The 12,499-nt window shown below is 50.8% G+C and overlaps 1 protein-coding gene across 1 annotated transcript in view; it reads right to left on the bottom strand.

Moving 5' to 3' along the window:
- Positions 1-5,671, bottom strand: part of AFAP1L2 (actin filament associated protein 1 like 2) — a 71,499-nt gene extending 65,828 nt beyond the window's left edge. The window contains exon 1 of the mRNA XM_082486741.1: positions 5,542-5,671. Within this exon, the coding sequence (XP_082342867.1) occupies positions 5,542-5,557 (16 nt within the window). The 5' untranslated portion in view covers positions 5,558-5,671. The remainder of the gene's footprint in view (positions 1-5,541) is intronic.
- Positions 5,672-12,499: the final 6,828 nt, after the last annotated feature.

The raw sequence follows: 12,499 nt of genomic DNA, 5'->3' as shown, positions 1-12,499 counted from the left end.
CCCCATCCACCCCCAAACCAGACCCAAATGAGCGGTTCCAGCCCAGAAACTGGCTGTGTCGGCACCTGCACCAGCAGCTCCTTGGGGCAAGGCCATGCCAGAGACATCTCTGACCCACAGAGCTGCGCTGACACTTGCAGCACAGTGGACCAGTCTGTCTTGTCTGCTGACCCAAGAGGAAAGCACAAATGACTCAACTTCCAAGACGAGGTAAACACCACCACACAGGTTGTCAAACTGGCTGTGTGACTGCAGGATCCCAATTTACCTGCTGGGTCTGGACCTGTGCAGCGAGGAACACCTACGTTCCAGGTGCACGTGCTCTGCATCATCTTTAATCACCTCTGACTTTTGGTTCCCCAAGATGTCCCCTACAGCTCGGGGCTCTCTGGTTGCTATTGCCTGAAGATGTGCTTCCCTGCCTCAGATGACTCCTGCCTTTCCAGAAGGTACAGCAGATTATTTTGGGTTTACAGGGACTTCTCAAGAGAACAGCATCCCTAATTTCCCCTGATCCAGGCAGGATGGTTACAAAGAAGGCATTGGCTACCAGTCAGGGAGCTTGGGATTTGCCATAAAATCTTAAGGATCTAAATAACTTGACTGAATCCCTTTATACGTGCTGTATGTTGAGATGGAAACGTGGTTGAGCAAGTATTCAGTTAAGCAGGTTATTCAGTTAAGCAGGTGCCCAGAATTTCTATTTAAAAAGCCTGCAGTGCTTTGGTGCAAAGCCTGGGCTGCCCAGTTGCTTGCTTGCTCCCAGTCCACCACTGCTGCTGGGAGCTGAAAGAACCAGCCATGCTCCAAAAAAAAAAAAAGGCAGTACAAGCATTTTTGCATAGACACTCCCTGTGTTCCTGGGCTGTGGGTGTTCAATGAAAGCGATCAGTGAAAACCCCTGAACAATAACCTCATTCACATGGCATCTCCGCTCCCCAGCCGGGCACACGCGGAGCCTGCTACGGGCAGCAGCGAAGGTGTGTGGAGGAACAGGAGCGAGACTTGCCCAACACACTAGTCAACGCCACAAGAGCAAAGTAAGGGCTCGTGCCTTGCCAGGAGCACTCCAAAAGCTCAGAGCTTTTGAGCACTGGCAGCTTTAGGAGCAGGCTCATGGCAATTTTGGTACTGACACAGATGGGGCACAGACCCCAGAGTGGCAGGACCACAGGGGTACTGCCTCCACTGCACAGGTCCCTGCCCCTTACACTCAGGAGAAGGAGCAAGCCCCAGTGACTATTTTGGGGGTAGCAAAAGGAGTGTTCCCAGGCCTGGCAGTTACAGAAACACATACCCCCACCAAGCCCCATCAAACAGGGCTGAAGCCAGCATCCCTACAGCCTCATGCCCATCTGCAGTGAGCCATCCTGGTCTGGAGAGCACCAGAGAGGCTCACGTGCACCCAATACAACTCAGAGCATCCTCAGGTGCCCTGTTTACATATGAAATGCAGCTGTGCTAGAAAAGACAGAAATATTACACTGGCATGGGTGGCAGTGAGTAGGATGGCTTGGCAGGGTGGACACAGTAGATGTATAATCGAGACAGGCTGTGGTTTCAGTCACAGAAAAAGGTTTCACCTCCTAAATCCCTGCTGAGTAAATGACTGCACTCCTGCTGCCTATTCCCCAAGACTCCCTTCACATCTCCAAAACTCACTACTCTCACATCAGTGAGAGTTACTGTGTATGCCACGAGGCTATGCAGGACACTAATTCTCATCTGCATTTCAAAGAAGGCTCAGCCCAGCAGCTGAAAATTGTATTGGATTTGGTACAGGGCAGCATATCGCCCTGCTTTCTCCAGTTGCCAATTACACCAAGACAATTAGCTAAACACAACAGCTGTGTTGATGCTCAGCTGAGGAGAAACCACATATGTTTGCATAGAGCCTAGATCATGTTAATATGAATCAATCAATTTCCAGCTGGTTAACTAGAGTTTATAAAGGGCCTCAGATTGTTACCCAGGCTCACGCCTTTCATTCATGTCTCCACTTTGCGGCTCAATCCCAAGCGTATCTCCTTGTATTTGCAAGAACTTGTTAAAAAGAACAGGTGCCAAAGTCCCAAACAGACCCACGCCCCTTTCCCCTCCCAGCTGAAACATGTTAATGAGCAAGCAAACACCTTGTCTGTCTACCAAGTCACCACTTTAATCCTTATCAACACTAAACTGTTGGCTTCTGCTAAGAAGACAATGTCTCCTCCATAGACAGACAATGCTCATCTCCTTAGAAGAGCACCACAAACACTCACAGTGCTGTGCAGAGCCCTGGGAGACCTTCAGATAAGAAATGTGAAGCTTGTGTCTTTGCTCAACACAATAAAACAAGAATGCCAAAGACCTTTCTTTGAAGAACTGGGCTGCAAGTCACTCTGATTTCCATTACAGAGCTCTAACACATTAAAAACACAATAATAATCTTACAAACCTCTCAAGGCTCACATCACTTGACATCTTAGACTACACACGTGGGGATACATCACAGGGGAGTCACCTGTGACTGTGGTGACCAGGAGCTGGTCTGAGAGGACTGGACAGGGATGGGTGGATGAGGAAAGGCGCCACCAACACACTCCTCACCAGTAACAGTGCATTCAGCACCTCTTCCCCCCCAGGGTTTGGAGATGGCTGGTCACAGACTAGCTATTCACATCTTGTACGCAGGGCAAGGAGCCCCTTGGGCTGTTGGGTCAGTTGGTCTTTATGCCTCACACATACTTCCTTAATCACAGGGAGAAAGTGGATTTTTAAACAACATCTTCACCAATAGAAGATGACACTCTTTACTGTGGCCAGGCAGAAAAAAAACAAAACCCACCCTGCCACACACCAAGATCATCCTTCAGAGCTTTAATAGCCTAACAAAAGTCAAGAGCCTATGTAGCTGCCCTTGCATCCCCATTTGCAGAGGCTGGGAAAGGAAACCCATTCCCAGGAGAGTTTCACAATCCCTCCCTCACTTCCCACCATGCGAGTCCCAACAGTCTGAGCTCTTCCCGCTGCACAGGTGCCATCCTGCAGGCCACCAGCCGTGGCCTCCCCTGCTCGCACCCACCTCCCGACCAGACTCCTGTGACAGCTTCGCCCTGCCTTTGAAACAGGAGGGACACTTCTCGTGCCTGCCAGGTTAGAGCTTGGATTAAAGCACATCCCTGCTGTGTTTAAAGGAAAGAAACGTTTCTGTTCGCTGATGCTTGCAACCTTCACTTCTTAAGTAATAGGAAAGATCTTGTAGTCATATTCCTCCTCCCAGAACACCAGTTCATTGCTCAACAGCCCTCTTTGAGTCCCTCCATCTCTATCATTACAGGATTTCCCTGCACAAGCGCTCTCCCTGGCTAGTGGCAAGGATGAAGACTCTCCATACCAGCATGGCAGCAACAAGATATCCCCACCAGAACACACTCATGTCCCCCGGGCTTATTAGTAACAGCTTACTTGCCCGTTTTCTCCACCTGCTCCTCAGGGTTCCCAACTCCCACATGTTCCCCCCCCAGCCCAGCCCAGCCCTTCCTCTCCACCTGCCTCACCATCCCCAGGTGACTCCAGCCATCCCATCACACTGGGGACACCTCCCACCCACTAAATGAGCTGTTGCCATCACCTGCGGCTGCCCTGCAGAGCTGGAGATGTCTCCGTACCCTCATTAATGCACACCCACTCCCACGTGTGCACATTCGTTACCAGTAACACAAAAAGGACTGGCAAGGCTCCGCAATCAGTTGCGCTTGCTATTCATTACACATGTGCAAAACACATCCCCGCTGCTCTGAGGGAGTAGTGTGCATATTTAAAAAGACAATATACAAAACATAGCTGAATCTTAATGAAGCTACTGCTTTGCCACTGGAACTGAATGGAATTGTACAGACCTTGCCAGAAAAAAAATTAAACAAAAAAGAAACAAACCACAAACTACACAATATTTGACTTGTAATATAATCTTTAACATCACTTTTGCAGTATGTTACTATTGTGCTTATCAGGCCTGTAAAGTATTGGTTGTAAGGAGAAAAACAATCAAAATGCAACAGGCAGCACAGTGGCAGCCCTATCAGAATACTAAAGTACTTGCATAGTCAAAATAAAACCCAACAAAAAACACAGTCTTGGCAAAAATTAACTTCCCACAATATGATACCTTGACATATAAAGTCCCTACCAAAGAAGGATTAGGGAAACAAAGGCTATTAGCTTGACTGCATCTGCCGAGACCTAACCAAGCCTTGCCAGTTTGACAGCAACAAGTCCAAATGGGGTCAGGCAGGAATATATTTGTTTAGTACCACCATCCCTGCTTAAATCTTCAAGCTCCACAAGGAGGACAGCAGTTACAAGGAGAGCCACCTTTCCTCTCAACAGGTAAAATTTACTGCAGACATATTCTGTGCTACACAAGTGTGGGGTCCACCTCCTCCAGGGGAGACTCCTACACACTATCAGGAGCAGAAATTGCACCCACACTCCACCGACTGTCCCATGCCTGGGCACCCCACCTCCTCCCTCCTCAGCTGGCAAGGAGCGCTGAAGTTTGAGAAGTTTCCAAGAGCTGCCCACAGCACTATAGACCTGAGACGAGCCGTTTGGGGCAATAATGACCAAGCCGCATCATCCCACAGGAAGCGCCAGAGCCATCGATCGTGGGGAAATAAATGGGCCGTGGGTGACCACCAGCCCAGACGGGATGTGCCGGAGAGAGACTGCCCACCTCCCCTCTCCCCAACCACCAAACCTATTTGCACTTCGAAACCAGGACACTCAATGTCACGCCTGTTAAGCCCGGGAGGGTGGGAAGTCCATGCAGATGGGTAATTTAGGAAGAAAGATGAAGCAGGCAACGTTAGCCAAATTCAGCGGCAGCAGAAAACGAAAGGAGACGCTGCTTTTAAGTAGCAAAAAAAAAAGGGCCGGATCCGCAGATGGTGCAAAACGAGAGGTCTCCCCCCCTCCTCCCTCCCTCGCTCGCTGCCCAGCGCCCGGGGCAGGTACAGGAGGGCTTCACAGCCCCGCACCTTCCCCGGCCCCACTCGCGGGCACCGCTTCCCCGCCGGCCCCAAGCTCCCCACGGCCCCACTCGCGGGGATTCCCGATGCCTGGCCCCACTCGCGGGGATCGCCTCCCCTCGCTCCAATCCCCCCTCCCCGGAGCTGGCTGCTCTCCCCACTTGCTGACCTCCTCCTTTCCGGAGCCGGACAACCACCCCACCCCCCACCCACCCACGCACCCCCTCCCCAAACTGCGCCCGCGCCCCACTCGCGGGGTTTCCCTTCTCCGGAGCTGACTCTCGGGAAACACCGCCTCCGGAGCCAGCCCCTGGCCCCCAGCCCGCCGCAGCCCCTCGCCGCCGCGCTTTCCCACGCGTGGGGACAGCACGCCGCCGCGCCCGCGTGTCAGTGGGTCTGCCGCCCCTCACAGACCCTTCCCCACCAGCGCCATCCCTGATGTCCGTGCCCCCCCCCCCCCCCCCCCCCCGCGAGCAGGGCAGGGCAGCGGTCCCCACGGAACATGGACACGCGTGGGTCCCCGTCTCACCTTTGTATTTATCCATGAGGGCTGCAGCGGGGATGGGGACGCGCACCCCGCCGGCTCCCGAGGGGCTCCGGGACACGGCGCTGCCTCCGCTGCGCTCCGCCACCGCGCTCCTGTAGCTTCTTATTGCGGCGGCGGCTGCCCCGGCCGGGCCGGGCCGCTCCGCCCCCTTCCCCCCCCCCGCCCCGCCCCGGAGCCGCGGAGCTGGCCGGGATCGGGGCTCCGGGATGGGGAACGGGGAACGGCGTCCGGGGTCCCGGGATGGAGATCGGGGAGCGGGCACTGGCCCCGCGCCTCGTCCCGCAACGGCGCGGCGCGGATCCTCCCCGTCGGCGTGGGAGCCCTGCGGCTGCCGGTCCCCTGGGAAAAGAGGAGGGTTAGGGCCGGTGACAGGAGGAGGAGGAGGAGGAGGAGGAGGAGGAGGAGGAGGAAGAGGAGGAGAGTGCCTGGGGCGCCTGGCTGAGGCCGTGGGGTGGCTGCCGGGGCCCCTTGCCGCTCCCCAGCGCCGTGCCCAGGGCCGGGGTGCCCTGCCTGCTCCCTGTGTTTGGGGCGGTGTTTGGCTGCAGCGGGGATTTGGGCACATTCAGAGACAGGCCTTGGTCATCCCGGGAGAGCTGCGTGTGGTCCCGGTGCCAAGACCCCAGGCAGGAGTTGGTCAGCGCCCCACCTCCTGCCCTGCTCTGGGCTGGCAGGCTGGAAAGTCGGGTTCTCCTTCCACCTTCCCAGGGCAGCTGCTGGTCCCGAGCCAGTGGGTTTGCACTCTCCCTTTCCAGTGGCTTCATTAAGGCTTCCTGGTAGGAGCTGCCTCCTGGATAGAGCAGATCTCCCAGGAAGGTGTCCCTGCCCTCAGGTTCCAGTGATGCTTTTCTTGCCTGACTTCCACCACTGTAGACAGAGTGAGCGTCCCCAACGTGCTCAAGTAATAACAAATGGGGAAGTGGGCATCCAGTCTGACCTCACTATAAGGCACAGGTGACAACCTGGCCCGAGACCAATGTTTTGGAGACACTGCAGGAAATGAATGTTTATATCAATGATGAAAACATCAAAGGTTACAATAAACAAGGTACACAAGGATTATAGAGGAAGTTTTCTCTTGAGAATTAAGATTAAGCCATCAGTGTGGGGCCAAGGGAGCCATATCTGCCTATCACAAGGCCCTTCTGGCAAAAGGAGAGGCTAGGGGCTGACCAGGCCAGGCAGCTCCACAGTCCCTGTGGAGAGAGGGACCACCAAGAGATACCACCATTACCTGGAAAATCAACATCTTTCCTTGGCAGCTGAAAAATAAGGAACAGGAAATCAGCTCTGCATCGTGCACCAGAGCTATATCCACTGGCTGTCTGTGTGACGATCTAGTCCTCCTTCCGCTGAAGGACGAGAGTGACACCAGGGTCACACAAGGTCATGTTGTTTAGGACGAGAAAGCCGAGAGTGACACCAGGGTCACACAAGGTCATGAGGTTAATCCTCATCCCACAGCCTTGACCCTCACAGGACTCACAGGCTTTGGGGTCTGGGCAAAAGGGAGCTTGGGCCTGGCTTAGGTTTTGAAGTGTGGACAGGAAGATGGTGGTGTGGCCCGCAATGGAAACGAACTGTTTCTTGCAGAGAGCTGCGGGGCTGATAGGTGGATTCCCCAAACCACACAGCCCCTTGCACATTGACTCTGCTCCGCAAGCCGAGCTCTTGGCCATCAACCTGCATCTAAAGACCCTGGAGTACTCACAAATGGTCATTTCCACATGTCCATCTGAGTAAGGTGGCAGGGGGAGAATCATTGTTTCTGTGCGACAGCTGGGTCGTGGTGTCAGCAAGGAGAGGGCAGTTGGACAAAGCCAGTGAAAGGCTCACAGAATATGTATTTCCCAATTTTGGGGCCAGTCAGCCCCCAGACCATTGACATCTGTGGTCCAAGGCAGCCTGGGGAAATGTTAGTGCCGTGTATGTAGAAAAAACCCCAAGCCTCCATCATATGGGCCTCCTTGCGTTTTCTGAAAATAAGCCTAAGCAGGCTCTTTTGGCTCACAAGGAAAGCGAGCAGCCGGGCTGGAAGGGCACTGTCCTGCCACTCATCGGGTCCCTGCGTGCCCCTCCTGCCCCCCACCCTCCCAGGCTGTGCTTGACAGGGGTGACACCTCTCAGAGGATCTGCATGTCGGGTGGAAGCAGAAAGTGACTTTTGCCGCATGGCAACCTTCCATACGAGAACAAGCGTAGATAAAGAGCTATTGCTGCTGAAGGAAGCTGAAGCTGGAGCACATCGCATCTCTTGCCACTACATTACTACCACACAAAAAGACAGGCAAGCCAAATGCCTGAGCCATCAGATCCAGCAAGCAGATAGCAGTCTTCCATGACCGGAGAAAAAACAGGTTAAATAAATATATCTGTTATGTAGGAATACTTCCCTCAGAGCTCTTTCCAGCTACTTCTTGGCTCCAGCTTTCAAGATCTCGCAGGGTAGGCCCTGATCTTGCAAACTTTTGAAGTGTGCCTCTGTCTTGAAGCAGGCGAGTTGTCATTCTGAACTCAGCAAGACTAATTAAGGATAATACCAGTTAAACAAACTAATTAAAGATGATTTGAAAGATCAACATGTCAGATACCTGTGATTCCTGTCTGCAGGCCCCAGAGCCTTTACATCCCCTGCTTGTCCCTTCCTTCCCCTCCTGGCCATGATAAGGATGCTCTGGAATCCCAGGACCACTGGCCAACCCCATGGCAATTGCCGGGCAAGTGGCAATGGGACAAATACTAATGCCAGAGGAATACAAGTTCTTCCTGTTTGTCCCCTTCCTCTTGCAGTAGGAAGTACCTACTTTGGGGTACTCTTTTTTTCAAACAAGCAGTTGTTTTCTGGAGTTTAATCAAACTGGGAATTACTCAGACTCTGCTTAGCGTGAGGAACTAATATTGCCAGTGTTGGTGCCGAAGTCTAGATGTTTGCCACTACGCTCAGCTAGAGCAAATACTTGCGTACTGATTTGCGTACTGGTGGAGTTTCTTGAAGCCAATAAAATAACAGCCAACTACCTGTGTACCCATGTATTCCTTGCTTTTTCCCTGCTTACTATTACTGATGATTATTATTAGCGATGACTCAGGTGTGACAAGCCTTGAGGGTCAAGCTCATCCTGTTTGAGTCTTTCCTCTTTTTTTATGTGGCTGACACCCTATCCTTCAGTGCAGAGGACCATACTGTGGATTACATGGTTTAATGTTTTTGTCCCTGCATATTCATGCTGTATTAATAGGCAGTCTGACTGCTCGGGAGATTATCACCTTTGGCTAAAGTTCTCAAGTACCATGCTGTGGCTTTCAACCGGTATGGTCCTGCTTCTCTGGCCTTATATCCTGTCACTTTAGCACTTTTACTTCCTGTGAAACAGAGAAGGAATCGCGTGTAAATTTATAAGTATAAACAAACTCTATAAATAATTACAATGATTTGCTGAATACCTTGTGCAGAAGCACGATCCTGATCATCTCTTTTATCCACCAAATGCTTTTTTTTTCCCCAAATACTGACACTAAGCAGCTGTACATTACTTCATTAATATTATTGTAGTTACACTTACCTTTTGGCATCAGTAAAGTCTTTAATGTCTAATATTTGTCTAAATCTTCGCTATGACTTCTCTTTGGTTGCATTACACTTGCTCTTCTGGTTTAAGCATGAGTCAAAGTCTGGTAAAAGTTATTGACCTCTCCACTGTAAAAGCTGGAGGGGATCCTACCACGAGAGCTTGTGTGCAGGTGTCTCCATGGACTTCAGGGAAGTTATGCTTGATGGAGACTGTCAGGAAGAACCACACCTGATTTGGACTGCGTGGAGCTGCTGCCTGGGATATTTTCTGCCAGATGTTGTTCATGCCAATTGCAGCAATCCATAGTGCTTGGGGTTCTGCCTTTCTTCAGGGAAAATATTCCAGCTGGCAGAACAAAAGGTAGAAATTTCCTGCACACATGAAGGGTAGCTGTCATCTCACAGGGCTTTTCTTTCTCTCTTCCCCATACACTTATCAAGGCTGTGAAAACCTAGTTCAGGAGTCTAGACCAAGCTCACTCAGAAGTAAAATTAACTTGCTCTTGTTAAGCTCCTGAAAGATGGGGAGCCACGTCAAACACTCCATGTGTGCAGGCACGTAGGGGACATGGAGAAAGAAGATGGCTTGGCAGACTAGGGTTAGCAGTGGGATGTGCTCAGATCAATGGTGGCACAACGGTGTTCTCTTTTCTCCCAAATATCATCTCAGGTACCTATTTAGACAAGGCTGCAACATGTCTGTGGACAGTTGTTGTCAAGCAGGCATAGAACTATTTCAGAGCAATTGACAAGAGAGATCTGAGCAGAGGTGGGTTATATGACAGATCTGAACTGAGATTAAAGCTGAAATGTGTCCTATGAAATGCCAAGAAATGAGGAAGCCAAAGGCTTCTTCACTTTGGCATCCCTAGCTGCAATGCTGGGCTCTAATGCTGCTGTAATCTGAGGGGGGGGAATTACTTTTGTCCATATGTGAATCCCTCTAAACAGCAATGAAGCCTGTGGACCTAGGGACAATTGAGCCAGCAAAACAACGTTGCTTTCTCTGAAAGGGAGAAGTCTTTTTCTCCTTCCTCCCCCTGCTTCTGGCCAAATGATATCTCTCTTCCTAGAACCATTTTCACAGTTATTGGACCAACTTCCCTGCTGATTTGGTGGAAAACTAAAATGGCAGATTCTTATCCCAATTGAGAAAGCCAAGTTGGGCTGCAGTAGAGTCAGGGAAGACTGAGGCAGCACCAGGTAAATGGCAAGCACCTGCAGCTGGAAGGAGGGAGGAGACCATATGAACATGTCCACACAAGCAGGTGGGACCACACAGCTGGGACTAGGTGAGCGGGATCATCAGTCACAAGCTCAGCTGTCTTCTTGAAGGTCCTTCCTGATCTTCCCTCTAACCAGGAGCACAGAGCAGACACTGGCAGGAGTTCAGTATGCTTATGGAGCTCCCACTGACGTCATTTACTCCTGGTCTGCTGAAACCTGCCTGTCTTCCAGAATTTCGGATTTGGGGGGTGAAGGGGACAGTTGGTGTAGGGAAATCGAACTGAGGCCTCCATTTATTCCACAGGGAGATCTAAATAACTGGATACTGCTAACTGTCCTGACTCATGCGGTCAGACTGTACATCCCATGCTGAAACCCTGAGCCAGCCAGGCCCCAGGAACATGGTTTTGTGAGAAGAGCTGTGATAAATGACACTGCCACGTGGCTTACTGCAGAAACGTGTTAAGGATTCCAGGATACCAACTCAGGAGCATGAGCAGCAATGAACCATCTTTCCCTGGAAATAACTGTCAAGGGTGCTTTATAGCAGACCAGACCAGTTCCTCGGTTCCAGGAAGGCACTGAGAGCCTGCCAGGGCTCAGTCAGTGAAGAAAGGGCCAGGAGAAACAGAGAGGCAGATGAGAGGTGGTGGTTACAAGCAGAACTGTTCAGTGGAAGAGGAGTGAGTACTCTGTTAGAGAACAGGACATGAATCTTTCACCTTACAAGATTTGCAAGCATCCTGTCTATGGGTGTCCATTTTGAGGTCTTCTTGCTTCCCTGTGAAGCGCTTCATGATTCTGGCCATAAAAGAGAGGACCACGTTCTTGCCCAGCATAAACTGGTCTTACAGTGGTGTTGCTCTACTGACTCCTGACCAGCCATTTCTGACTTCCACCGATGAAAGGCAAGACAATCAGCCCTAACACAAACAAAACCAGAGCTGTTTAGCTGCTCAGCCAAACAAAAGCTTAGTCGCTGATACATTCCAGCAATGTTTTGGATTCTCTCAGACATTAACTGTTTCAAAAGAGCGTGGCTGGGAAGAGAGTGGCTGGAGGGAGGGGGGGATTTCCCATTAAGGACAGCAGGACCAGATGTCTTTTTGATGAGCTTCTCTTGGCTTCCCATTCTTTGACATTTCCTTTTCAGTTGTTGAGTCCAAACTGCTTCTAGACCAAATTACAGGGAGCTCTAATAGCAGGAATTGTTTTCTTTCCCCTGACAGATAGAGTACCTTCTTCTGGCCAAAGTATGAGACATGCTGACCAGACAGCGTGCTCAACAGCCGGGGCATTTGTTCCTCCTGGAGCCATTTCTTCCTTATATTTATTTTCCACTTCAGACCCTCTTCCCCCTCCAGAGAAGCCCCTCAGCTTTCCTTTGACAGTGTTCAATACCAGTTAAAGAAGTAAAACGTATTCTTTGTTCCCCTCCCCTCCAAACTCCACACGGGGATGCTCACACCAGCAGAACTCACTGGGTATCAATACACAGTATTGTGGCGTGTAACACTCACAGGCACCACAGGATGTGGCTATCAGCTTCCTGAGTTTCTGATACAGATTTCTGATACATAACGAGCCATGGTCCTAGTTTTTGAGGGGATTGGGTGGGAAATCATGGCTTTCAGCTGAACAAATATTAGAAACTTCATCCACACTTACGGATTTTATCAGTGAACAAATATTGATCAAAATCTCTACCAAGTTGTTACAAAAAGCCCTGTGTGGAGTATCAAGCTGTCAATGGAGGACTTGCCTCGACAGAGCTGAACTCTTGGCACTTTTCAGCACCATTAAAACTTACCCAGGCGAGAGGAAAAACTAGTTTTATCAAAATTTGGGAAGACATTAATTTTTACGTCTTGCTACATTTTCACTGGGATTTTTTTAAGCCTCCCCCACCATCACCGCAAACTGCGGTCTGATGTCAACTGTGTGCTCACAGGCGGTTTTTTATTCTGGCATTTTTCCCAAAAAGGAGATTTTTTCAGTCCACAGCTTTTTCTTTAGGCCTAAACCACTTCTACTCAGCCAAAGTCAACAAGCAGAGCACACTTCTGAGGTCAGCGCTGCTGAAGTGGGAAAGGGAAAAGAACGAGAACCTGTGGTCTATACAGGAGAGCATCAACAAGCTGCAATT

The sequence above is a fragment of the Vanellus vanellus genome (assembly GCF_965231255.1).
Source record: "Vanellus vanellus genome assembly, chromosome: 7".
In the NCBI taxonomy this organism is placed as follows: domain Eukaryota; kingdom Metazoa; phylum Chordata; class Aves; order Charadriiformes; family Charadriidae; genus Vanellus; species Vanellus vanellus.
Note: the sequence above shows the minus strand (reverse complement) of the source record. Positions and strands in the feature narration are given on the sequence as shown.